This window comes from Cottoperca gobio, chromosome 6, assembly GCF_900634415.1.
Source record: "Cottoperca gobio chromosome 6, fCotGob3.1, whole genome shotgun sequence".
NCBI lineage: Eukaryota > Metazoa > Chordata > Actinopteri > Perciformes > Bovichtidae > Cottoperca > Cottoperca gobio.
The window spans coordinates 12,134,060-12,160,951 of NC_041360.1; the positions used below are offsets into that span (position 1 = coordinate 12,134,060).

A 26,892-nucleotide genomic window follows, 5' to 3' on the forward strand; every position below is an offset into this window, starting at 1 on the left:
TAACCAAATAAAGCAGAGACAGAGACAGACAAGCTCTGGCTCCTCTCTTCCTTTTATGGTAAAAGAACGTGCGGCGAGGGGCGGGGTTGTTAACTACACGTCATCAACGTGCTCCGGACACCCGGAAGTGTAGCAAGATGTGACAAGTTTGGCTGAAGTTAGCGGCGTTTGTGACCAAGTAGTAGTAGTAATAGAGTAAAATATCTATATATTCTCCATACTAAGTAACGCTGTATTGTGTATTACACCTTGAAGATGAGTGGGGATGAAAAAGAAAAGGTAAGACATCAGCAGTTGGCTACGTAGCCTTTTTTTTTTGTTTTAGCTTAGCAGATTTCATCCAGATAACATTTACTTGAAGCATTTCTCTCATCCAGAGTCCTTATTGCTTACTTTTTCTCTTTTACCCAGAAGGACACTACATCCATGAAGGAGGAGGGAAACACCCTGTTCAAGGCAGGAGACGTGCAGGGCGCTGTCTGCTGTTACACCAAAGCATTAAAAACGAGTGAAAGCAAAGCAGAGAGAGCTGTCCTGTACCGCAACCGCGCTGCCTGCTACCTGAGACAGGAGGAGTACAACAAGGCCGAGGCTGATGCCTCAAAAGGTGGGATGGATAAATTAGTAGAGTTCAAAGATCACTGTGTACAAAGACACGTTTTAATCTTAGAATAAATTAAAGCACGTTTCACCCAAATACACAAGGATGCATACTTTTAACTGCATTGAAATCTATTTATCCAGATGTAATGTGACCTGCTGAGGTCTAAGCTGCAGCTGACCCCTAACCAGGATCCTGAATAATAATAATAATAATAATAATAATAATAATAATAATAATAATAATAATAGTAAGCTTTATTTGTATAGCACCTTTCATACAAGCATTGCAGCCCAAAGTGCTTCACAGCAAAAACATAACAATTAGTACAAGATTAGACAGAATAAGAGCATTTACAGTACAATAATCACAGTGTAGATGTAAATTAGTCTGAAGTACCGTTATTAAAAATAGCAGAATTAAAATAGTATATAATAGCAGATAAAATAGTATAAAATAGCATTGGAAATCATGCCTAGTTTTCCTATCTGTGCCGTACTTAACGACCCTACTGCCGGGAAATCACATTCATCACACCATTCTTGTAAATGTTTTAAACTGTCAGAACCATATTTTAAAAGCATGAGATCAACAATGTGGCCTTTCAACTGGTTTACTAATTTCGGTTAAAGCCAGTTTTTCTCCAATACACATTTATCTGAGAAACTTCCTCTGTTTCCCGTGGTAAAACATCTATTTAATCTCAGGCTTTTCAAAAATACACACTGAAATTCATCTCAGTTACCTTTACACATTCAATGTTAAACCAGGCATGACACAAATGACGGATTTGTGTGCCTAAATTATCAAATTATATATTTAAAATGCTCAACAACAACTATTTTCAAATGACAGAGATGCACGTTGATATATAGACCCTTGGGTGAATTAAGAATCACTTTCAACACACCATTCACGAAGAAACCATTCACGGCTACTCTAAGTGTGTATTAGGGCTGCACAATATATTGTATCACAATTATCTTCATTGCGATGTCAACTTGCGTGATAAACACATTGCAAAAGACTGTGATATTGCACTCAGGGATTTTTTTGAGTTACAGTAGTTGCAAGAGAGTATCCGTACACTTTAAAATGTAATCATTTATTTTTGTCTTTTTTTATATTCAGTTCAATGTTCAATTTGTTACTATTAAAAGTAGAGTAAATGTAGAGCTGTACACTTTAATATCTGTTTAAAGTAATATCATTCTCGCAATATTCAACATCATCATCTCATATTTACCTCATATTGTATAGTTCACATTTCAGGTCAATTAACTTGAATTGTCACTCTTACTGGATTAGGATTTATGGATGTATGTACCCAGTTATATTGATTGTCATGTCTCACTCTTTTCAGCCCTCGATACAGACCCAGGGGATGTGAAAGCCAGGTTCAGGAGAGCTCAGGCTTTCCAGAAACTCTGTCGGCTTGATCAGGCGTTTCTGGATGCTCAGAGGTGTGCCCAGCTGGAGCCCAAAAACAAAGCCTTCCAGGATCTGCTCAGACAGCTGGGAGCACAGATCCAGCAGAAGGTAGAAAGTGAAAAAGGTTCAGTGATGTGTTTGTATTTGAAACGGTACCGTGAAGAAACTGTTGCTAATTCCGGTCTTTTCTTTCAACATGTAGTCGGTGCAACTAAACTCCACAGATGCTCGTGTGCAGCAAATGTTCTCCCTCCTCTTGGATGCAACTGCAAAAGACTCAGATCGACAAAAGGTAAAGGCAACTCATAAGGCAGGAACACAACAAATGGTTATTTTATTATAGTGCATGATCTTTATTCATTGTATGGTTGTATTGCACCAAAACAATGTGATCCATTATTTAATTTCAGGCTGCTCAGAATCTAGTGGTATTATCTCGAGAAGACGCTGGAGCTGAGCAGATCTTCCGTAACGATGGAGTGAAGCTGATTGAGAAACTTCTTCAGTCAAAGCAGGAGGAGGTTGTCCTTTCTTCCCTAAGGACCCTGGTTGGGTTGTGCACAGGGCATCAGTCCAGAGTAAGTGTGACAATTCTTATTCTCTTATATTCTTATTTTGTTCCTTTTTTATGCATTTCTTTTTCACATCATTCGTAAATCTGCTGTAGCGCACTTTATCAGCAGATGTAGTTATATCTCAACGATGTTTGTCAGACACCAGATTTACTTGTGAAAATGCATTGCTGCTTTTTACTGCTGACATCCACTGTTTTGTTCTCAGACTATGGCTATAGTGAATGAGTTGGGAATGGAGCAGCTGTGTGGAGTAATGGGATCAGGAGCCTCCACTGTGTCTCTGGCTGCCTGCCACCTGCTGCAGGTGATGTTTGAGGCTCTGACGGAGGGCATGAAAAGAGAGATCAGAGGGAAAGATGACGCCATACTTCCTGGTGAGTTTGTGTGTGTGTGTGTGTGTGTGTGTGTGTGTGTGTGTGGTGTGTGGTGTGTGTACTTTCTGTCCTGTGCTTTCTTTTAATGGAAATTGATTGTGTGAATTTAAAACAGAACCCTCTAAGGAGCTACGCTCAATGCTATGCCACCTCTTGGAAATGATGCCAGCATCTAATGTGTCGGGGCCGGGAAGAGACAGCGCCATCAATCTCATGGTCAAACAAGTTCCCCGCAAGTCCTTGAAAAACCCAGATAACTCCCTCACGTTATGGGTGATAGACCAGGGTATGAAACACACCTACATAATGTAGAATATCTCAGATTGTATCCTATGGTAGATACAAAACAGACATAGATCTTCTGCATAACATACCCTTTTCAGTTTTTGATTAAAGTTGCACCACCATGAGTTCACTCATTGTTATCTGGCATTGCTCCTGCCAGATTAATGAACTTGTTCTCCTGCAGGACTGAAGAAAATCCTGGAGGTGGCCGGGACAGTCCCTGAGCTGTCAGGAGGACCACCTCTTACAGACAACTCCCACATGAGCTGCTCTGTCTTGCTTAGCAAACTCTACGAGGACCTAAAGAGCGACAAAGAGAGGGAGAACTTCAACAAGCTATGTGAAGAATATGTACAGTGAGTTTACCACTGAAACTGTTAATTACCTCTGCCAAGGAGGTTATGTTTTGTTTGTTTGTGGGTCCAATGTTTCTGTTCCTACGGCTGCTTCATACTGCAATAACTTGTGAACATGAAAACAAATCCTTATTATAAGCCATAAGCCAAACGGTGGCATTATTTAACAAATGTTCTTATCTGATGTTCTTCTTGATAGGCAATATTTTAGTCGACCTGGCCTGGACGGCAAGCTGCGAGCCATTCAGACCGTATCGGTGCTCCTTCAAGGACCGAGCGAAGTGGGTAACAGAACTCTGGAGATGTCAGGAATGATGGATGCTGTGATCGCTCTGTGTGCTTCCGAAGATGTAACTCACCAGCAGGTAGCGGTAGAGACTGTTATTCATGCTGCAGGCAAAGCCAAGAGAGCCTCCTTCATCACAGCCAACGGCGTGGCACTTCTCAAGGATCTCTACAAGAAGAGTGAGAATGACAGGATACGTGTGAGAGCCCTGGTGGTAAGCGCTGCAGCAAAGCAGGTGCATTAATCTCAGACAGTTGGAGGGAAAGAACCTCTCTAAATAAAGATAAAGTAACTATGGCTTCTGATGGTTATTACACAGGGTTTGTGCAAGCTTGGCTCAGCAGGAGGGACAGACTTCAGCATGAAGCAGTTTGCAGAGGGATCCACGCTAAAGCTCGCCAAGCAGTGCAGGAAGTACGTTTGCTTGTGTTAAATCTTGAGCATGGGTATAGATCAAGACAAAATGTGTCATGCCTGATCCACATTGTTGCATAACCTGATTTTTTTGTTTTATTTTAAAAAGGATAATGAGTGGATTCTTGGATTTGAAGCCAAAATCAATCTGTATCTCTCTCTTTTAGGTGGCTGTGTAATGAGTCTCTGCCCCCAACCTCCCGCCGCTGGTCTGTGGAAGGCCTCGCCTACCTCACTTTTGATGCCGATGTAAAGGACGACTTGGTGGAAGACAAGAACGCTCTCGTGGCCATGTTTGAGCTAGCAAAGGTTTGACTGATGGTTGTAATATGACGTTTTAATACTTTTGACACATGGACAATACATGGCAATTATGAAGTCCTCTCAGAAAAGCATCTTAGTGGTTATTTTGATATTTCCTTTTGTGCAGTATTTGAACCCACCACCATAAGAATACACACAAACGCTTGTATAGTGTTGACTGGGATAGCCTTGAGAACCTTGTTTTTCCTTGTGTTCCTGCAGTCTGAGGATAAGACGGTGCTCTTTGCTGTGGGCTCCACGTTAGTGAATTGCACCAACAGCTATGAAGTGGAGAAGCCCGACCCTCAGATGGTAGAGCTGGCCAAGTATGCAAAGCAGCATGTGCCTGAGGAGCACCCCAAGGTACCATTTTAAACTCTTCATGTACTATACACAAACATCACAAATAATTTGACATTTACATTTTCTTCATTAGCGATTGTTTTACGTAAACCTGTCTGTCTTTCCGTTTGTCAGGATGCACCTTCTCATGTGGAGAAAAGACTGGGCAAGCTGCTGGAGGCTGGTGTGGTGTCTGCGTTGGTGTGTATGGTCAAACACGAGAGTCCTGCCCTCACTGAGGCTTGCAGGGACTGTATCGCCAGGTAGGAAAATTGCAGTAAGTCTTTTTCACTCGCTGTTTTCTCTGTAGATTTTCTGTTAATGCCATTTCTCACGGCAGAGTCTTCTTGGCTTTGGTGGAACGACAGAAAGACAGAGGCACAGTGGTGGCCCAGGGTGGAGGAAAGGTAGAGCATCCTGATGAATATACTTTTGTTTAGCCTGCACACTGATATAAACACTCCCGTTTAGCAGGTTGATTTATATTGACTGTTTTCCTCCACAGGCTTTGATCCCACTGGCATCTGACAACACAGATTTAGGTAAAACCAAAGCAGCACAAGCCCTGGCAAAGATAACCATCACATCTAACCCAGAGATTGCCTTCCCAGGAGAAAGGGTGAGAATCACATTCTGTAAAAAGCCTCTTAAAAACAAACCTTAAGAACTTTTCCTAATGACTGTTGTTTCACTTTGTGTTGTCAGATCTATGAGATGGTTCGCCCCCTTGTCAGTCTTCTAAGTCTTGAATGCACCATGCTGCAGAACTTCGAGGCACTCATGGCTCTTACCAACCTGGCCGGCATCAGCGATAGACTCAGGTTGGCCACTAGGGGGAGTCTCCCCTAAGAATACATGCAAAAAACACACAATTGTAACGGGACATTACCTTCAAGTTCAGAGCTCAGTTTGACTTTTGTTTTACTTTTGTACATAAAGCAAATCTACTTTCCTCCAAGAAAGGAACATTTTGACTTCCTTTCATAATATATCTTGTTAAATGACATTACAGTTTTGTTTCAGTGCTTAGAGTCTGCTTGTTCTTTCACAGACAAAAGATCATACAGGAGAAGGCAGTCTCAAAAATTGAAGGCTACATGTTTGAGGAGCACAACCTGGTCCGAGCTTCTGCCACAGAGTGCATGTGTAATCTGGTTTTAAGCACAGAGGTAAGACATATTCATAGATGATTGTGTGGCACAACTATGTTGAAAACATTTTGGAAAAGTAAAAGTGGGTTCGTCCTCAGGTGCAGAAGCTGTACCTGGCCACAGGGAACGATCGCCTGAAGCTGCTTGTGCTCTACAGCGGAGAGGAGGACGAGAGGCTGCGGAAAGCTGCTGCAGGAACTCTGGCCATGCTGACCGCTGAGCAGCCTGAGCTCTGCGCCCGCATCCCTGGAACAGTAAGCAAAAAACACTGCAGCACAATGTCCATCACCTCAGCACTGTGGCATACTACAATCATTCATTATTCCATTTAATCTCAGATTGCTTCCTGTTTTCCTCTCTTCTCAGACGACCCACTGGCTAGAGATTTTACAGTCACTATTGCTCTGTGAAATATCTGACCTGCGCCACCGCGGAGTGGTCATAGTTCAGAACATGATGCAGGCGGAGAAGAGTTTAGCTGAGACGATCATGGAGAGTGAAGCTCTGGAGATTCTTTCTGTCTTGGCGAAGGGAGGAGAGGGCACGCCGGAGTCGGTTTCTAAGACGGCGCAGAACTGTCTGGACAAGGCCGTGGAGTACAGCATCATCATGAACGGGGAAGGGAGAGAAAAGGGCAAAGGAACTGAACCCTGAAAACGTATCTGCATCACGTGGATGTGCCTCATGGCAATGTTAAAGTGCTTTTGAGTATTATGTGGGACCAGCAAGGTCATTTCGACTTTTTGCAGGAAATCAGTTTCGGTCTGGATGGGTACAAGCCGATCCTGAAATACTCATGTGTCTTAACTTAAATCTGTGACGAGCAATAAAAAAAGAAGAAAGGTAGTAAATGAAAACCAGCAGATATAAACAGAAGTGGTTTGCTGTTTCACATTGCTTTGTTTTCACATTGTATTTATCTTAATTATACTGTAGGTTCATGGACCACCACCAAAAGTGTATGTTTGATTTGGAGACCAATGAGACTGCTCTATACATTCTTTACTAAAGATTACCATTCTTTGGTATTTGGAGAAAAAAAATGATGCGTTATAATTCCCCAAAATACATTCTCTTTATTTTCCATTTAATGCGCTATTATATTTAGTGTGAATTCTGTTCAGCTTTAGCATTCGCACACATTTTATGCAGGAAATGCATTTTATAGTCATCTTTTTATAATATTTTGCCCTAAACACACCAAAAATCCAAACTTTCATTCACATATTGTGTGCTTTTGTTTTAAATGTGTATTGTTGTTATTATTAATATCACATGTATTATCACTCCACTACATTCCCAGTGTCTTAATTGTATCGTTTTCTAGTTTTGACTGAACACATGGGTGAAAAAATAAAACCTGTATCCAAATTATATTGTCATGTCATCTTCACCAAAGAGGTTGCTGTCAAGTCATTTAAAACGATACAAAAGTTTACTCAAACTGATTATCTGTACGTGAAAGATCTTGGAAGTCCCTGACAACACTTGAATCATAGCCTTTACTCAAGTAATGACACAGGAAATTACTATTTATTATATCATTTCTGGCTTATTTTTGTCTGATGACAGCAAAACATAGACCATGGCCATGCTAAAGAATTATGAATACATTCCAATTTTGTTAAATAATGTAATAACTCATCTTTATAAATGTGTGATGTCACAGTCTTAAAAACACAAGCATGGCATTGTGTTTGGAGTGATTCAGTGTAATTGATTCCATGTGGAGCATGTCTGCAAAACCCAACATCTATTTTAGTGCCCTTGTCTAAATCCTAAATGTACACACAACCTAGAGCCAGATATAAGTCAGATGACCAACTCCGTAGCAGTCTCAAACTCGAGGCCTGGTTGTCTTAAGTCTTAAAACAAAGTACTGTATCTATAAGCCTCCTAAATTTACTTTCTATCATTTAGGTTGCATTGTCGTGACAATAGTGTGTATTAAAAGCTAAAACGACATGTTGAAAGAATTGTGAATGTTGTTGTCATAGTTATAGTATTTTATTATGGTTGTCTTCTCATACTTAATTATATTTTCATTGTTTTGTTATTAGACAGAAATTGTAAAACATTAAAATAAAGAAAAGCAACAATACTGGTGCGCATGCGCAGTAGACCTGAAGTTACATACACGAGCGTTCAAACTTTGCGGAAAACTGCGTCGCACGTCTCAACAGCGTAAACGTAAAAGCGTTTCCAATGCGGTGGTTCGGTTTTGGCTTTAATGCATTTGGACAGATTTATGTCCACGATAAATTACTTAAAGGAGAGTGTAGCGACGCTGTAAAGGAAGTCAAAGTGAGTACACCAACAGAGCTTACTAGTCAGGAGGACAGAAGGGACTGCAGCTTGAAGACTGATTGTCAAATCAGAGCAAGCTGGAGTCGAAGAGCATCTTTGTATTTGGATGGTAAGTCTATCAGAGATAAAAACAGCTCTGATTTGACACTATTTCTACTCGTAACATACATTCTGTATATGAATATGATGTATTCACCTTAGCTCTCTGTTAGTTGACAGCTGCGTGTGCCTAGCAGGCTTCGTCTCCAATGAGTCCTGTGGTATTCCTATGAAAGAGAGTCGTGGCTGTAAAGATGCCATTATCAATGAATCCTACTTGACCCTCGCTTTCTCAGACAGACTTGAGTGCTGGGATTTGCAGAAGAAAGAGGAGACTCCATCATGGAGCATGGAAATAAAAACACACTCTGAGAGCTCTGGTAATCCTAATCTCCCTTGACCGTTACTAGAAGTATAATGTGATAATTGGGCTAAATAGTATACTTGCTGCTTTCTAGGAACCCCTGTGCATCTCCCATTGGTCCCCGGGGGTTACATAGCCACAAAACCACCCCTTTACCGCTCCTTATCACCACACCTGAGAGCCAAGAGTCTGACACTGAGTGCAGAGCATGCCATCCTTCTCAGTGCCTCTGGAACTGTGTACACCTGGGGACTGGGCAGGTAGACCTAATACTCACACATCTGTCGTTAGTGGGAATCTAACCAATAACACCTTCATGCATATCTTGATCTTTTGTGTGTGCGTGTGTTTATTTGACAGCCATGGTCAATTGGGGCACGGAGGCCTCACCCCTGAGGAGGAGCCCAGGGCAGTGGAGGCACTCTGGGGGATGCCCATGAGCTGTGTAGCGACAGGAGGCTGGCACTCTGTTTGTATTAGTGGTACGTGTCATACAAGATGTTGGAAAGAGTTCTGCTCTTAATTTGAGGAAAAAGTGACCTCCTAATGACCTTTTTCTTCAGACGGGGGAGACCTTTATGTGTGGGGCTGGAATGAAAGTGGCCAGCTTGGACTTCCATCACGAGGTGTGAGGAAAGCACTGCCGCAGCAAAGTAGCCAACAAGCAGGTAAGGGAAACTTCACCTAAATACACAATCAGGCTTCTGATTTCTTCTATGAATAAAAATACTTTAGTGTAATTAGCTGAGGTGCATCGCACCCAACTGCATTTTTTTGTGTGGTATGTATGATAGTTGCATTACTCCACACTTCAATGAGCTTTTTCCACCGCATCTATATATTATGCTTGCCAAGGTATTAACTCTGAACAGGGTAAAATGTTCACCATTAGGTCTGTGAATTCACTGTCATTATCTCTTCTCAAATGTACTTTTGGCACTTTAAGCACAATAAACTCAATGCCATCAAGCTCCATAGTACTGGGTGTGCTACAGTTAATAGCTCAAAATGCAAATTCACAAACTATTTAAACGTATAAATAGCACTTGAAGGAATGGGAAATGCTTTATATTGCTCATGAATGAACTGGCTCCTTAACTGTAATATCATTTCATGTCACTTAAAGTACCGGTAATGACTTAAGTAGAAGTAAGTAGCAAGTACTGCAACAGTTAATGTTCTCAACAGGAGCACCATGCCAAGAGGCCAGCACATCTACTGCTGAAGAGCCACAGGAGGGAGAGGAACATGAAGAGGTATTCATATCGATCCAGGCATTCCCTGCTCTGCTGGATATCACTCCATCATGTGAAGTCAGGACAGTCAGCTGTGGCTGCCGCCACACAGCTGCTGTAACAAGTAAGAAACCGCACTCGACAATGGGAGTATATTGATGCACGTTTTCTTGGCAAATCGATCATGATCATCTTTATCTCATTTTCTAATTCTAGCCACCGGTGACCTCTTCACTTGGGGCTGGGGTAAGTTTTTGGAGCTAAACTGACACATAAACAGCTTTTGCTATATCTTTGTAGCAATTTAATTAATCAGTAAGCTCAGAGCCCACATTAAGCATTTTAACTTACCATATCCATCTTTCCCTATATTACCATTTAAGGTGACTATGGCCAACTTGGACACCAGACTTTAATCAGTTCAGATGAGCCCCAGCTGTGTGGAGTTCTTCAGAGAGCAGCAGATGCGTGTGGTTGATGTAGTGTGCGGGGCGTGGAACACTTTTGCTGCCGTCGTCAAGGAGGAAGTAGCTTGCTCTTAAAAATACAATGAAATCCCCTCGATAAATGTGGACACTGGACTTTGGACAACATAACAGGAAGTGTAAATTATCACAAAAAATACAAGACTTTGAATTAAATGTATTTTGTATAAAATAAACTTTTTAAATGAGTAGTTTTTGGAAATATTTTTTATTTTCTATATAGAAATAAAAACAATCGCATGTTTTTATATTTTACAAACTATGCATAAAATAGTTAAGGCAGTAAAATCCAATAAAATTTAAGGCAAATATCTAAAATAGTTCTAATCGTAAATTAAACACCATATGAGAGTTAAAGGATGATGCATTGTCACGGTCCACGAGAAGACTTCACAACACAATCTTGAAAGAACTGTAGAGAAATCAAAAATATAACAGAAGCGGTTATGAGTGAACAAAAGTGTGTTAAGTAGAACATGTAGGTACATATTGGTGATGATTTTATTTTTAGCCACCTGACAAAATCTGGCGATCTTGAAATGACGTGCTGGAACTCTGAGAGGTTCACAGTTCCATCCTTGTCAATGTCTGACTCTTCAAGAATCTGAAGAACATAAAAAAGGAAACAACTGTTACACTGACACTCAAGTGTACCAAGATGTTTTAACCACGTAGTGTGCCTCCCTGCATCTTCAAAGGGGAGAAGCCTCAGTGAACTCACATTGCTGATGAGCTGTCTCATTTCTTCAGTAGTTAGTCGTGTGTCATCTGTCTCACCGGTGAGGCAGTTCACCAGCTTCTCCAAATCACCACAATCAAGAGTTCCATCATCGTCAAAGTCTGAAAATATCAATATGTTTATTACACAAATTGATAGCCTTACATGTACCATTAATAACCAGCTCACATTTGTATCAACCTAGTTACCAAATATACGGAACGCATAGTGGGATTTGATTTCCAGAGTAGCAGAGTCGCTGAAGGCACTCAGGAGATCCAGAAAGTCCTCAAATGTGAGGCTTCCATCTTTGTATTCAGATGTTGAGAATACATGGCAGATTCTTTTCCTGAAAGGGTTGGACTGTGACGGCAACAAGTACAAGGGTCAGTGCATTTTATCAGTACTTGAAGCACTTTTACCAGAACACGCAACGCACAGGACAAACCTAATCATGTTATGCAACCACGAAGCAGCCCACAAAACACCACATTTCCTCTGTTTTACTATCAAATAGCTCGTCACCTTGAGCTCTGGCAGAGTGAGAATCCTCTCCTCTGATACTCTGGTATTTGGAAGGTCTTTCTCATCTTTTGTGAGCAGTTCAGTGAATCTCTTGTGGGCACTAAACAAACAAACAAAAAGTTTAATCATAGATCCCAACAGTGATAGATTAATTCCAATGCTTTAAAAAAAAAACATATTTGTAATGTGACATGCAGCTCACTTACAGAAGGATTTCTTGTTTTGTCAAGAATGTCAGTTCCTAGAAATAAAAGTGAGCATTATTATCGACAAGTCACAGATTAACCTCAAACAATGTTTGTGCCACACTGGATTAATTCACGACACTGACTTCCTATAATATATATCTATGGTCTGACTAGTGATTTTAGCAACATTAGCTTTGATAGGCGTGATGACAAGCGGTAATTTGTTTTGTTTTTTTAAAGCTGCCATTAGCGTTATGTTTAGTTTAACATCGTAGAAAATACTACGACTAACTTCAAATTACAGAAATCAAGTAAAGCACAATGTGCTGTTGATGAAAAGGCTCTATTAGTTTTAATGTTAGGCTAAACTAGCTACTATGTTACGTTATACTTGTTTATAAAACAACTGTTCTCAACTTTAGCCACTCGGTTAACAATTGCGATAATACATGGTTTTTGGAGACTTTTCTTTGGCAACTTACTTGATATTCTGAAAGCATATCCTTCCCAAGTTGACTTGCAGTAGTGCCCATTTTGAAAATGTTGAGTCGAAAATGTACTTTTGTTGTTGTAAAGAGTTACCCAGCGAACTATAGTGGTTTTCACATCGCCTACTTCCGGTATCTGGCAAGAGCGTCCCCTTTCCTGTATTTAGCTACGTAACAGTTTCCATAGTGACGTACTTGCAAACAACTTCTTTCATGCAATGCTTTCATGACAAAGAGCGAGAGCAGGTGACAACTGGGGCTAACATGTGTAGTTATATAACTTTTGTCTTCCTACTCTATCTTTATTTTGGACACAGTTCATTGTAAAAAATAAATAAATATAAAATGACAGACTATAGTTTGAGTGGCTCATTTCTAATCCTACCAACTGGGAAACCACAAAGATTTAGTCATATCTCACTGATGCTTCATTTCTTACATTTACATAATTTCATGTTTTAATAAGTGGACCCTGTACATATTGAGTTAATATTTGCCATGGGTCACATGACATTTTCTCATGTGCTCTGTTATTTTCGTTTTGCACAATAAAATATTAATAATATTTTTTTTCAGATTACATTAATTATAAGACTAATAATATTTTGAGAAGATGTAAGTTAATATTTTGCTATGATGGTTGTTTTTTGTATACCTTTTAGGATGAGGTATTTGGGGGGCATTTTTTATTTGAAATTGACAGTTCAAAGGTGACAGGAAACAAGAGGAGAGAAATGGGGAATGACTTGCAACAAAGGAACCTAAATGTAGTCACCAACCCATCCTATATCTACTTCAGTATAACACAATATAAAAAGGTTCCAGTAAAAGTATATTGCATTAAAAAACTAATAATTGAAAGTAAAATGTAAAAAACTCAAATGCATTTAAGTATTGGAAGTACCCCTGTAGTGTTAAATTAAGAACTTTATTCCAGGAGGGGATTGCTTTGCAGGAGATCCAGGTAGTGTGTAACAACTAAAGACACAGTAATGATGTTGCTTACTATTAGTTTTTATGATCTAAAGCATTTTTTTTTAATTGATTCAATTGTATTGACTTGTTTGTCACCAGTCATCATCCAGTGTTAATGGTATATAACTTCCCATAACAAATCCAAAGTAAAACATCTTCATTTTATTATAGATTTGCAACAAACCACATCATTTTTTGTTGTTGTTATTGTTTTTTCAACCATAAGAAAACAAAATAAGGACATTGATGCATTTCTTTTCTAGAAAATCTACACATACAAACATTTAAAAAATATATCTACAATACTGCAGCTTCTGGTAATTAATTAATTCACAGAGCATTCGCTAACTGTTTTTTCTCTGATCAGCACTGGATGAAGATGAGAAATAGATGAGGATCTTGACGGGAAGATCCGGAGACTTCAACCCTGAGACGAAAAAAAGCTATGCCCCTGGATTTGTCTCCCAATCAGTTGTATCTGAAAAAAATAAATATTATAATTTGTCATGATATAGAGAAATAGAATAATGTGCGAAAAGTGAAGGGAGTGCTTAATATATCAAATTTATATTTATTATATATTATATCTTATTATATCTAAATTATTTTCCATCCTACTAAGGCTTTAATCCCACTTTATATTCCTACTAAATATAACAACCCTTATGTGTTTAGTCTTTACAGATTGTACCTGTCATTTTTGTTCCCTCCTTGGTCTCAGCTGGAACACCGACCCCGTACTCGTTTTCACCGGTGATTCTGAAGAAGTAGATTCCTCCCTCCTCTAGGTCAGACACCTTGTAGGACAGTCGGTGACATTTGTCTGTGAGTCTTGTCCACCCTTTCCTGCTGATGTCCCGTATATCTACAAGGTAGTTATTGACAGGGGCTCCTCCCTCATTGTCAGGGATGTCCCAGGTAACAGTGGCAGAGTTCTTGGTCACATCTTTAACAGCGACATTACTTGGCGGACCAGGTGAATCCAAAACCCTTACATTCAGCGTCAAAGAGGCAGATCCAGCATTGTTTTGCAGTTTGATTATGTATTTGCCGGAGTCATCGCGTGTTGCTCCTTCTATTGTGATAGAGGTGACAGAGTTGCTGGTGTTGATCATTCCTCTGACTCTCAGATCTACATCTGCTTTGTTCCATGTCACACTAGGAACAGGCTTGCCTGTAAAAGGCACAGTCAAAGTGAAGGAGCCGCGATCTTTAACAAGCAGGGTCTTCCTAATATCTGTGCTAATATCAAACCTGGGCTCCTCTTCTCGCTCCATGGCCACTTCCGGATCTGTTTCAGGACTGGGCTCGCTGATGCCAATCTTATTCATGGATCTGACAATAAAAACATAATCCGTCCCTGATGTGAGTCCAGTAACTGTAAACTCTGTTTTATCCGTGTTATGAACACCAACAGTCCAGTCTTCTTCTCCTGATTTTCTGAATTGAACTTTGTACCCTGTTACTGCTGATCCACCATCGAACAGCGGCTTGCTCCATGACAGAGTGATGGAGGACCTGGATGAATCGATTATGGAGGGTTTTGCAGGAGGGGAGGGGAGAAACTTTGGATCCTCTGCAAGAGTAAGTTGGCATGGGAGACTGGGTTCACTTAGCCCAGCAACATTCTCAGCAAAGACTCTGAATTCATACTCACATCCCTCGTGCAGCCCGGAGGCTTTGACTCGTAGGTCATAGACAGGTTTCTTGTTAAGACGAACCCAACGGAGACCCTGCTTCTCCCTCTTCTCAATGATGTAACCGCTGATGCGGCTACCGCCATCAGATGCAGGTCTCTTCCAGCAGATAGTCATAGCCTCACTGGTTGCACTTGTGACCTCAACATCAGTCGGAGCAGATGGGATAGTAAAGGGATCCATGGCCTTGATGGGCTCACTTTCCAAAGTCTCACCTTCTCCATATTTGTTCACTGCTCTCACCCTAAACAGGTATTCATTTCCTTTGAGTAGCTTGGCTATTTTGCAGGTAGTTGCCATCATGTCACCGTACACAAGGGTCCAGGCTACACGGCTGGTTTCACACTTCTCAACAATGTAGTGCAAGATCTCAGCACCGCCAGTCTCATGGGGGGGTCCCCATGACAGAGTGCATTTCTCTGCAGACAGTCCAGACCCTTCTAGAGGCCCAGCAGGTGGGCCAGGTCTGTCCAAGACCTTGCAGGTGATAGCCTTAGATGTGGTACCACCTGTACTCTGTAGAGTCAGAATATACTGTCCGGAGTCTTTCCTAACACTTTCTCTGATCAGTAGAGAGGTATGCATCTTAGTTGCGGTTAGCTCAACCCGTCCCTTAGTGTCAATATGTCTACCATTCTTCGACCAAAACACTGTAGGGTTAGGGCGGCCAGAGATGTCTGCATCTATTCTTAGGAGGTCTCCTGCTTTGACAACCATCAAGTGTCTAAATTTGTCATCCAAGATAATTTTGGGTGGCTCCACATCATGCTGTACTGTAACAGGTCCTGTGGTTTCAGAGGGCACACTAAAGAGATCAGCTGAATTCTTTGCAATCACACGGAAATCATACTGTTCACCTTCTGTGAGGCCAGTCACTTCCAAGAAGGTGTCCTGTAGATTGGTGAAGTTGCACTTAAGCCAACAACTTTCTGGCAGCTCTTTACGCTCAACAATGTACCCAATTATTTTAGCCCCACCATCATATTCTGGTTTGTTCCAGGACAGGGAAACTGAACTGTTAGTTATATTGGTGACTGTGAAGTTATGTGGGGGGTCGCACTGGTCTCTTGCTGCTATTGGCTCAGATGCCTTACTGCATGGTCCAACACCAGCCATATTCTCAGCACAGACCCGGAACTCATATATCAGACCTTCTTCAACACTTGTTACCTTGAACTGGATCTCACTCACTGGGTTTCTGTTTAACTTTGTCCATAAAATACTGCTTTGATCTTTGCATTCAATATGATAACCAATAATAGGGCTGCCACCATCGCAGTCTGGCTTGCTCCATGCAAGCACCATGACAGACTTTGAGGCACTAATAACAAGGAGATTGGTTGGTGGACCGGGGGGCTTAAAGGGATACTGTGCAACAACAGGTTCAGACTCAACAAAGTGGCTTTTGCCATAGCGATTTTCTGCAGCAATACGAAACTGATATTCAGTGCCCTGTGTCAGACGGGAGATCTTGATTGATGTTCTGGCAACCGTAGCTGACACAGTCTGCCATGTTGTGCTGCCTGTATCTCTCTTCTCAACAACATAATTACTGATTTGACATCCGCCAGCATAATGTGGTGGCTGCCACAACAAAGACATAAAGTCAGCACTCACTTCATCTACACTGAGGTCACTTGGTGGTCCAGGTCTTTCAAAAACATTAACAGAGATTTCAGCAGATGTGGTTCCAGTTGAGTTAGTCAGGGTCACTTCATACATGCCAACATCTATTCTAGTTGCATCTTTGATAATGATCTGAGATGATGTGTCAGATGTTTGGACATTTACCCTGCTTGTCTCTTTCAGCAAGTTGCCATCTTTCTTCCATGTTACTGTTGGCAGTGGTACACCCTTGAAGGGAACATCAATCTTCAAGTCATTTCCTGCCTTTATACTGAATGTGTTGCACAGTAAATTAATAATTGGCCCAGCACTTGTATCCTTTACTGTAACAGGTGCCACAAGGTACTTTGGTTCACTTTTTCCCTTCTCATTCACAGCCCTTACTCTAAAGAAATACTCCTTTTCTTTTACCAGCCCATTAATAGTCACATCCAGTGCTTTACTCTCTGAACACATTGTCCATGTGTCATCTCCCTTGGCCTGCATTTCTACTACATAACATGTGATTTTGCTTCCTCCATCATGGTCAGGCTTCTCCCAAGAGAGTCTTGCACTATTGCAAGTAACATCACTGAGTGTGATTTTGCCAGGAGGCAGAGGAGCCTCAGACATTTTAACAGTCTCATGCGTCTCTACTGGCAGTCCAGTGCCAAACTCATTCACAGCCATAACACGGAAATAATAGAAACTTCCTTCTTGGAGACTGTCAATCTTGTATGAGTTTCTTACACAGTTGCTACAGACGCTTGTGAATACCATCCTAGCATCCTCTCTCTTTTCTACAATGTAGTGTGAAATCTTTGCCCCTCCGTCAATGAGAGGTGCCTCCCAAGAGATGGACACAGAGTCCCTCTTTGCATCCTTTACCTCTAAGTTTGTTGGTGCGCTGGGAGAGTCCAATACTCTGACATTGATGAATGCTGATTTAGAGCCACTGCAGTTCTCAGCAGTCAACACATATTTTCCTGTGTCATTTCTATTGACATTCTCGATTATTAACTCTGTGTAGGAGCTTGTTACTTCAATTTGAGCACGCTCACTGAGAGTGCCGTCATCCTTCGACCATTTAACTTCAGGCTCTGGCCTGCCTTTGATGGTGACAAGGAGACGCAATGTGGAACAGGCTCGAACACTGACAATCTTTCTCAGGGTAGTATCCAACTCAATCTCAGGTGCCTCCAGTTTTTCAGTGGCTCTCACAGACCCAGGTAGATCCACATACTCTCCAACTCCAGCAACATTCATCGCACGTATACGAAAACTGTACTCTGAATTTCCTTTCAGTCTCTTCACGGTATAGTTTGTGTCCTCTACACCTGTGCTTGGTGTACATGCGATCCACTCATCTTCTGCTACGTCTTTCATCTCAACTACAAATCCTCTGATGGCTGCTCCACCATCATAGATGGGTTTTGACCAGGTCAGAGACACAGTACTGCTGGAATAGTCTATCACTTTGGGGTTGATAGGGGGGCCAGGTGGGTAAATAGCGTCACATACTTTGATGTACTCACTTGGTTCGCTGGGTGCACCTAAACCAGCAGCATTCTCTGCAAATACTCTAAATTGATAGTAATGTCCATCAGCGAGCGCTGTGCATCGGAAGCGCAAGTCATTTAGTCTTCTCTTGTTGCATTTAGTCCACCTGACACCCTCTTTGTCACATTTCTCCAGGATGTAGCCATCAATCTCTGAGCCTCCATCAGTCTCAGGTCTTTCCCATGATAGCACTATGGAGTCACCAGTCACAACACTGGCTGTAGGGGTAGAAGGTACGCCAGGTGTGGTAAATGGGCTTTGTGCAATGAAGGGGTCTGATTCCAGAAATTCACCAACACCAAATTTATTCACAGCAGCAATTCTGAATATATACTCTTTACCAGGCACCAGTTTTGTCACTTTGTAACTGACAGCTTCAACATGAGGCTCAACCCCTGTCCATGTAACACGGCTGGTTTCCCTTTTTTCAATGATGTAGTGTGAAACACTAGCACCACCATCATTTAAAGGGGGGTTCCAGTGAAGATTACACTTCTCTGCACTGACAACTTTTACCTTCAGAGATCCATCTGGAGGACCAGGTCTATCCAGGACCTTCATATTAACAGGGGTAGATGTATTTCCACCAATGTTTCTGAGGCTCAAGACAAATTGTCCCCCATCCACTCGTGCACAGTCCCTCACGGTCAAAGTAGTATGAGTGAGGGTGTTTTTTACCTCCATTCTCGGTGTAGCTTTGTCAATTTCTTTTCCATCCTTCAGCCACGTTACTGCAGGGAGGGGCTTCCCAAAGAAATCCGCATCAATAACGAATGTCTCACCAGCCTGAACAACAGTAGTACTCTTGAACTTAGGATCAACAAACGCTGTGGGTCCTTCGATAACATCCTGAGCAATGATGGTTACATTTTCTGAAGGTGGGCTCCAGACACCAGCACCATTCTTAGCAGTTACTCTAAACTCATAAATTTGGCCTCCTGTCAGACCTGTTACTGTGAACTGATTCTCAATAACATTGGTGAAGTTTGTCTTCATCCATCTGCCATCTGGGAGCTCCCTCTTGTCAACAACGTAGCCTGTAATGGTGCTTCCACCATCATACCTGGGTTTTGCCCACTGAAGTGTGATGTTCTCTCTAGTAATGACAACAGCTTCAGGTTTACCAGGTGGATCACAGGGGTCTCTTGCTACGTAGCATTCAGATATCTTGCTTGATGGGCTGAGTCCAGCAATATTCTCTGCAAAGACTCTGAATTCATACTCAATGCCTTCCTCCAGTCCACTTGTTTTAAAGCGAGCATCAGTTATAACAAGTTTGTTCAGCTTGGTCCATAAAATGCTGTTCTTCTCTTTGCGTTCAAGGTGATAGCCGATGATGGGGCTGCCTCCATCTTTGGCTGGAGGCTCCCATTCAACCACCATGCTGTACTTTGTCACTGTGGACACAAAGGGGGTGCCAGGCTCAGTGGGCACACTAAAAGGATATTGTGCAATTACTATAGGAGAGGTGATTGCAGTACTCTTTCCATACCTATTTTCTGCAAACACTCTGAATTGGTATTCGCTTCCTGTCTTCAGTTTGGTGACTTTGATTGTGGTTCTTACTGTCGTTGCTGACACAGTCTGCCATTCTGTACTTAGAGTGTCTCGTTTCTCCACCATGTAGTTGTCTAGCTGACAGCCTCCTGTGTATTCTGGTGGCTCCCAGGAGATGACAACATAGTCAGAGCTGATCTCATCAATCCTCACAGGCCCTGTGGGTGGATCCGGCTTCTCCAGAACAACCATAGTGATTTCTCCTGTATGTTTTCCAGCACTGTTGCTTGCAGTGATAGAGTATTGACCAGAGTGCTCCCTTGCAGCATGTCTGATATGAAGAACTGTTAATGATGATCTATTTGAAATCTCTAGTCTTGATGTCTCTTTGACTGCCTGACCATCTCTTTTCCATTCAATTTTTGGTGCTGGATGCCCAACCACTGGTATCTCTACTTTCAGATCTTGACCATTCTTGATTGTAAATGTGCCTAAAGTTATCTGGAGTTTTGGCTTAATGGCATTTTCCTTATCTGTGACAGGGCCAGGTTGGACGTCAGCAGGGTTGTGTTCTACATTCTCTGCAGAAGTGGCAGGCTGACCTGGTGTGAGGGGAAAAATGCATTAAATAAGTACATTAGGTGGGATCACTGTGCGGAGTCAGACACATGTAGACAATGCATATGGTACTTGATAAGCCAAATTAATCATTATGACTGCATTTGAGTAAGCACGTTAATCTGTTGAACTCATGTTAATATAAGTATAAATTATTGATTTTGGTTTACTAACTTTTCAGAACTTCCAACTGTATCTCACATAATAACATTGTCAAGAGAGGTTGAAAGTCTCAAAAACAAAGTGAATATTTGAACTTAAATTATTTTTGTTATACTTTAATTACGAGCCTTGTATTTTAAACAGGATGATTTATGACTTGCCTGTTTTCATTTTGCTGTTGTTTTGAAGCACTTTCTAATTTTGATTTCGAAAAGTGCTCTATAAATAAAGATTATAAATATTATTATAATAAGAATAAGAAGTATTATTATTATTATTATTATTATTATTATTATTATTATTATTATTATTATACTGTGTGTTCTCCCCAGGTATGTTTATAGCATTTAACATTATCAACAGAATGTGAAGCGTTAACAGTGTTGATGTCAAAGACATCTTTGTGTTTCGTTACAGGAATATCTACTGAAATGAACATGCTAGTTGAATAGCTGCGCTCCGTCCAGTCTTGTAATACCACTTGTTCCTCTAGAGACCCTAGTGAGTCACTGTAGCGGCAGTTTGCCCTCAGACCAGAGGGAGAAGAAGCATAGCTGCCTGACTCACCACTGGGAAGATGAGACTAATATGCAGGTCGTTTTCTAGTTTCCGCCACTTTGGATTTAGTCCAATAAACAAACTAACGTAACGTTACACGGACTACAGCCTCGGTTAACATTAGTGTCCCAGTAAACACAGATGGATCAGCCCCATGTGAACATTATAAGACGGCAGTGTTTTTTAAACCGGCTCTCAGAGATTCAGCAGTTTGGCTACATTCTAGTATTGTTGCCCACTGACTGACTCACAGGCATTACACAGGAGTACATGTAATAACAATATAAAGAATACATTAGAATACAATAAATGTGCCAAACTACTACAATTAGAATATAAACATTATAGATTGTATGGACCCAGTTTAGAGGTGAAACACTGCCCCTTATTTCTTTAGTACAGGTGGCTCGGAATTACACATTGAATCTTTATGCATGACATACCTTGGACAATGACTGTGAGGGATGACTGGGAATCCATTGCTGTGAGCTCTGCATCAGTATCCGGTGTCATATTTATATTTAGAGTGTCAGCTTCATCTTCTGCCTTCTTTCCTGCCTACAAAATAGAGAGTGGTACAAAACTGTCAGAGAAAATGAAATGAAAGATCAGCTAAAACTGTTTTTGGTTTTTTTCCTTTTTCATGTTTTTTTTTTGTAAAAAGAATTATATATTAAAAACTGCTGTACATACTCAATCATAATATGATTTGGACAAAACTAACTTTACAAGCTAGCATATAGGCTATCATAGTGAGTGAGATGTGTTGGTAACAGAAACTTTTAAAGGTGTTAAAAATAACTAGAGGCATGGCAGACCAGACTGCCATCTGTTCCACCAAACAGATACAACTCTATTATTATCTAACTCTTAAAGCTCTCATAAGGTTTACACCACTTCCCTTTAGTAAGAAACACAAAACGTCAAAATGTAATTCCTAGGTGCCCTCAGCTCTTTCTGTAGCCTACTATATTTCAATAACTTTTAAGATATCATTGCTTACAAGTATTACATTTTCAAACCAAGTCTCAAATAAAACCGTACTTACTTCGTTGTTGCTGGCCTCCATTGTTTCGCTCACTTGTCCTTATGAAATGAGAATGAAAAATTCAGCTAGTTCAGTTAATCGACTAGGTAAGATGCATCGACTATGACAAGCCCCCAAACTCTGTGGCAGGCATTCCCAACTCTGCCAATCACTGCCTGCTTTATCTCAAAGAGCATGCAGAGACTAAAATAACCATGATGCCTGATTGGCCAGCTGCTCATTCTTTCAGAGTTAGTTTAGCCTTCATGGATCAGCAAGGAAAAACTAGAAAGTTGCTCAACATTAAAATATTGCACACATACCAGTTACAAGGGGGTTTACCACATGGCGTCACAGTTTACATATCCTCTGAATAGCTTTATGTGTGTGTTCATTGGGGGTTGGTTGGGTTATATTTGAGCACTTATTAAGGGAACAAGAGCCTTACTAAACAAATGGTGAACTACTACAACGCCATGGGTATGTGAAGGCCCTGGTGGAATGTAACTAAGTACATTTAAGTACTGAAGTACAATTTTGAGGTACTTTACTTCAGTATTTTCATTTTATGCTCCTTTATATTTCTAATCCATTACATTTATATTGTACTTTGTACTCCACTATATTTATATGATAGCTACTGTATAGTCACCAGTTACTTTTCAAATCATGTAGTCAGAATATAAAATATGATGCTGTATTATAGATTTAATAACTCAAAAGAATAATTTACAATGAGCTCCACCTCAAACAGCTATAAGATTAAAATAGGTTACTGTTTAAATCTAAATGCATCAATAATAATAGTCCAGTGATATAATGATATAGCCTATCACTGACCATTCTGACAAACAAATACTTTTACTTTTGATACTTTTATTACATTTTTGTTGATGATACTTTTGTACTTTTACTTCAGGGAATACAGGACTTTTACTATATATATATATATATATATATATATATATATATATATATATATATATATATATATATATATATATATACAGTTTTTAACACAGTAACTCGGCGATTATGCAAATAAATACTTTTATAGAAACATTTATTGTGAAAAATTTAACCGGAAATACGCCAATAAACACCGACGAAGAAGAACACGTGTAAGGAAGCTATACAGATACATCCATGACTCATTCATAGACATAAATACGTATATATGTCTATGATATACTACATATCATATAAGTATATCAGCAAAGAGCAGCGAACAGGCTGAATGTGGAGAGTTAGTTAAGCCCAAGGACGGATACAGACAACGGGTGGGCCTTTTATAAATGCGTTTAATAGTTTATCTGCTGATTGTTTCGAGCTTCAAGACGCTGACTTTGACACAGTGATATTCTGTCAAAATAAATAGGTCAGTACACCATCAAATAAAAATAATATAAATAAAATAATAATGAAACAAGCAGCCTTAGACTGCTTGTTTTGAATGATGTAACGTTGGAGTTGGCTATTAGTTTCTGTCACGAGCTTACTGTACTTAAGTACACATTTGAGGTACTTGTTCTTTAATTGGGTATTTCCATTTAATGCTTCTCTATAATTCTACTCCACCACAATATAGGGGAACTGTGTTCTACTTTTTACTTCACTACATTTGTACAACAACTATGATTACTTTGCAGACTATGATTGTATGTGCAAGACATATGATGAAAACATGATAACAATGTCTCATAAATTCATCATATATTTTGTACATAAAATGTATTTATCTATCAGTAATGATAACTCCAATATACAATAGTAAAACACTCATTGGCTTCAGCACTATAAGTACTTATTTACTTTTCAATACTAGTACATTTTGATGATTATACTTATGCACTTGTTCTTAAGTAATTCCACCCCTGTACAGTATGAAGGTGATTTATTTAGGGTTTCTGCCCTCCATTAATGTAAGTTTTCAGAGGGGAATAATCAGAGTTGTCACTTCAGGTAAAATCAAATGATATGTCAACAATTTACATAATTAATTTATAGTTTGGGTAATGTTTTTTGAGCTTCTCAAATATGAATGTTTTCTTGTTTTCCGTGATAGTAAACATCACTATTATTGGGTTTTGGGCCATTGGTCGAAAAAAACAAGGCTTTTAAAATATGTCAACCTGAGCTTTGGTAAATTGTGATGGGCATATTTCACAATTTTCTGGCATTTTATTGACTATACAACGGATTTATCAATAAAACCATAGGCAGAGTAATCAATAATCGTTATTTGTAGCCATGTTCACAGGCTACTCATGTGACCCGGCTCTCTGTCTGACGATTCAGCAGAATGACACCTAAAAGACCTACCATAGTGAACCCTATTGTCAAATCTAATGCCTCTGTGCTTCACTGTTCATCAGCAGATCCAACCATGCCTCTCCAGTTTGTGTATAACAACCAGGACTTTGTCGCAGATGTGCATCGGAGCAGTGGAAACAGACTTTCATCACCGCAAGCAAAGTTTGACACGACCATCCAAGCCGGCTGGTCAGACAGGATGAACAAGGGTCTCTTCCGCTACCATCTGGGTGACCTACAAACACGTATCCTGCCGGGCCCTGCATGACTATGTGGCCCAGCTCAATATTCAAAGAGGATTACAGAGGAGAAAGCCTCAGGAGATACTGAGCATTAAGCAGGAGTTCAATGCCAAGCAGTTTAATTTTAACAAAATCAATCCAGAAGAAGTCATATTTGAGATGATAAAGGATGGTGAGGAAGGAAATGAAAATGGACAGTTGCATGCACATCCCTGCAGGATGGCCGTGCTGGTCAATGTCAGCCCTTTGGAATTTGGACATTGTCTCTTTGTTCCAGATCCTTCACGCTGTTTCCCACAGGTCCTGACGAGTTTTGCCATCCAGGCTGTTATTGAATCTGTGCTCTTGAGCTCCGATCCCAGCTTCCGTGTGGGGTTCAATAGTCTCGGAGCATTTGCGTCGGTCAATCATTTACACCTGCATGGGTATTACCTGAATCATGAGCTCAAGATAGAATCTGTGTCAGTCAAGCCGCTGGTTCCTGAAAAGGGGTTTTATCGCTTGTTGGACTTTCCTTCAGGTTTTTGCTTTTACACGGAATCCGAGTGCGTGGAGAAAGTTGCCAGAGCCATTTGTCGAGTCACAGACTTTCTTGTGGACCGTAATATTGCTCACAACATGTTCTTGACTAGAGGATGTCCGCCCTGTGATCGCATACAGAACGAAAAGGATCACTTCTCAAGAAAAGGTGTTCGCATCGCTGTATGGCCCAGAACTTCATGCTTCGGTGCCAAGGAGGAGTCTGCCTTTAATGTTGCCCTCTGTGAGCTGGCTGGACACTTACCATTTAAGAACAAGAAGGACTATGAGGTCTCTACTGAGAAAGATGTAATAGATATCATCCAGAGGTATCTTCTGGCTGATGCAGAGTTTCACACGTTGGAACAGCAGCTTACTTGTCTTTTAATGGATTCATAATGCGTGGACATTAAATCCTGAGCCGAAGTTCAAATCAACTAGGTTAGAAGCTACACATTCTTCACACATCCTGACATGTGTTTGTGTTTTTGTTGACATCAATTTAAACTGGGGGAGTTTTGCTGAATCTCCTTTCCTGCACTTGTCCTGTGCACAAAAATACCTTCTTACATAAATATATTATCAGTGAGAATATATTTAATGGACTAATAGATGTGCTGTATTAAAACTGGTTTCAAATCAAATGTCAAAAGCATTTTATCTAAAAGTTGTTTTTGTCTTTATTTGGTGAGTTGTGTAGGTGAAGCAAGTGATTCCAGCATTCCTGGCATCGTTAATGTTATTTGTTTCACCTGTGATTTTCCTGTGAAGTCAGAATGTTGGTTGTAAAACAAACAAGTGTGTGTTAGATTGAAAAGACTCCTTGGAATGAAAAGATTTTTTCTAGTGTCCAAGATCACACCCTATTTGTACAAATCTACATCTATATCCATATATATATATATATATATATATATATATATATATATATATATATATATATATATATATATATATATATATATTATATACATACACATAGGTTGTAATGCAGCTGTAACTTGTAGTGCTGATAGTCAGTGTAGACAGTCGGTGTCAGTATTTGACAGTGTTCAGTTCTAGTTTAACCCTGGGGTAGAAGCTACTTTTGAGTCTGTATCATAGTATATTTAGTATATTATTCCTTTGTACATATCATTTCGACATAATTATTTGTATTACTTGCATATAGGGCCACTACAACTTGTGCAATGACAATAAAGGAATTTAATTCTATTCTCTATTCCTACCGAGATAAGTAACAGCTGCGCTTCTCCTGCTTTGACGAGGGGAAATGACTGCTGTGAAAAAGGCCTGAAGGTTAGAGACGTGGATCTGTGACTGGAAGGTCATGGATTTTGTTCCCTGGACCTGCAGGATAAATAAAGGTTTCTAAAAAATAAATAAAAAGCCTAAGGTCATACATAGCTAAAACAAATGTTACACAAATGTGTGTAACTCCACATCTTTATCTTATTTTAAAGAAAATACAAGATACAAAAGCTGTTTCAACAAGCCTGACAGCGGTGCTCAGATCAAGGCGGGTCAGTGCTACACTTCATCCCTGAAGAGAACATCATCTGCCAGAATTACATCACCAAGGTAGCTGTGCTAAACGGAGCAGTAAGATCAATGAGCATAGATAACTGCGCATTCATTTTAATGAGGTTCCT

General features: G+C 40.3%; 5 protein-coding genes across 6 annotated transcripts; 3 read left to right on the forward strand and 2 right to left on the reverse strand.

The window, feature by feature from the left end:
* The first annotated feature begins 91 nt into the window (after positions 1 to 91).
* unc45a (unc-45 myosin chaperone A) lies at positions 92 to 7,489 on the forward strand. 2 transcript variants are annotated; one of them, XM_029433683.1, is made up of 19 exons: positions 92 to 279; positions 412 to 607; positions 1,965 to 2,140; positions 2,235 to 2,324; positions 2,443 to 2,610; positions 2,813 to 2,981; positions 3,097 to 3,267; positions 3,451 to 3,622; positions 3,822 to 4,122; positions 4,228 to 4,322; positions 4,490 to 4,631; positions 4,848 to 4,988; positions 5,103 to 5,230; positions 5,308 to 5,374; positions 5,473 to 5,586; positions 5,673 to 5,788; positions 6,019 to 6,136; positions 6,217 to 6,372; positions 6,485 to 7,489. In XM_029433683.1, the coding sequence occupies exons 1-19, from the start codon at positions 256 to 258 to the stop codon at positions 6,770 to 6,772; spliced, it is 2,832 nt and encodes a 943-aa protein (XP_029289543.1). In that variant the 5' UTR covers positions 92 to 255; the 3' UTR covers positions 6,773 to 7,489. The 2 variants fall into 2 exon arrangements, with proteins under 2 accessions (XP_029289543.1, XP_029289544.1); XM_029433684.1 differs by having other exon boundaries at positions 415 to 607.
* Positions 7,490 to 8,246: 757 nt separating this feature from the next.
* Positions 8,247 to 10,739, forward strand: rccd1 (RCC1 domain containing 1). Its single transcript, XM_029433685.1, has 8 exons — positions 8,247 to 8,534; positions 8,638 to 8,844; positions 8,923 to 9,088; positions 9,189 to 9,310; positions 9,392 to 9,496; positions 10,017 to 10,187; positions 10,280 to 10,309; positions 10,447 to 10,739. The coding sequence occupies exons 1-8, from the start codon at positions 8,324 to 8,326 to the stop codon at positions 10,539 to 10,541; spliced, it is 1,107 nt and encodes a 368-aa protein (XP_029289545.1). The 5' UTR covers positions 8,247 to 8,323; the 3' UTR covers positions 10,542 to 10,739.
* On the reverse strand, positions 10,738 to 12,617 carry cib1 (calcium and integrin binding 1 (calmyrin)). The gene is made up of 7 exons (XM_029433686.1): positions 12,462 to 12,617; positions 11,998 to 12,032; positions 11,792 to 11,891; positions 11,476 to 11,629; positions 11,270 to 11,388; positions 11,064 to 11,152; positions 10,738 to 10,960 (listed from the first exon to the last, which is right to left on the reverse strand). Exons 1-7 carry the CDS (start codon positions 12,510 to 12,512, stop codon positions 10,939 to 10,941), a joined length of 570 nt encoding a protein of 189 aa, XP_029289546.1. The 5' UTR covers positions 12,513 to 12,617; the 3' UTR covers positions 10,738 to 10,938.
* Positions 12,618 to 13,589: 972 nt separating this feature from the next.
* On the reverse strand, positions 13,590 to 22,322 carry LOC115010303 (titin-like). The gene is made up of 4 exons (XM_029434854.1): positions 22,188 to 22,322; positions 21,583 to 21,697; positions 14,134 to 20,403; positions 13,590 to 13,920 (listed from the first exon to the last, which is right to left on the reverse strand). Exons 1-4 carry the CDS (start codon positions 22,206 to 22,208, stop codon positions 13,886 to 13,888), a joined length of 6,441 nt encoding a protein of 2,146 aa, XP_029290714.1. The 5' UTR covers positions 22,209 to 22,322; the 3' UTR covers positions 13,590 to 13,885.
* Positions 22,323 to 23,297: 975 nt separating this feature from the next.
* Positions 23,298 to 26,115, forward strand: gdpgp1 (GDP-D-glucose phosphorylase 1). The gene is given in 3 exon segments (XM_029434188.1): positions 23,298 to 23,544; positions 24,545 to 24,741; positions 24,743 to 26,115. Coding segments are annotated over 2 exon segments (1,086 nt in total). The 5' UTR covers positions 23,298 to 23,544; positions 24,545 to 24,552; the 3' UTR covers positions 25,640 to 26,115.
* The last annotated feature ends 777 nt before the right edge of the window (positions 26,116 to 26,892 follow it).

Bases quoted from the DNA above. Each gene is read 5' to 3' on its own strand.
- unc45a (XM_029433683.1), top strand. From the start codon at position 256: ATGAGTGGGGATGAAAAAGAAAAG. The intron at 2,982-3,096 runs GTGAGTTTGTGT...AATTTAAAACAG, and splicing joins AGATGACGCCATACTTCCTG to AACCCTCTAAGGAGCTACGC. The intron at 5,375-5,472 runs GTAGAGCATCCT...TTTCCTCCACAG, and splicing joins TGGCCCAGGGTGGAGGAAAG to GCTTTGATCCCACTGGCATC.
- rccd1 (XM_029433685.1), top strand. From the start codon at position 8,324: ATGCGGTGGTTCGGTTTTGGCTTTAATGCATTTGGACAGATTTATGTC. The intron at 8,535-8,637 runs GTAAGTCTATCA...GCTCTCTGTTAG, and splicing joins AGCATCTTTGTATTTGGATG to TTGACAGCTGCGTGTGCCTA. The intron at 9,497-10,016 runs GTAAGGGAAACT...TGTTCTCAACAG, and splicing joins GCAAAGTAGCCAACAAGCAG to GAGCACCATGCCAAGAGGCC.
- cib1 (XM_029433686.1), bottom strand. From the start codon at position 12,512: ATGGGCACTACTGCAAGTCAACTTGGGAAGGATATGCTTTCAGAATAT. The intron at 11,892-11,997 runs GTAAGTGAGCTG...TTGTTTGTTTAG, and splicing joins ACAAAACAAGAAATCCTTCT to TGCCCACAAGAGATTCACTG. The intron at 10,961-11,063 runs GTGGCTAAAAAT...ATTTCTCTACAG, and splicing joins AGATCGCCAGATTTTGTCAG to TTCTTTCAAGATTGTGTTGT.
- LOC115010303 (XM_029434854.1), bottom strand. From the start codon at position 22,208: ATGGAGGCCAGCAACAACGAA. The intron at 20,404-21,582 runs GTATGTCATGCA...CCCTCACACCAG, and splicing joins CCTCACAGTCATTGTCCAAG to GTCAGCCTGCCACTTCTGCA. The intron at 13,921-14,133 runs GTACAATCTGTA...TATTTTTTTCAG, and splicing joins GGAGGGAACAAAAATGACAG to ATACAACTGATTGGGAGACA.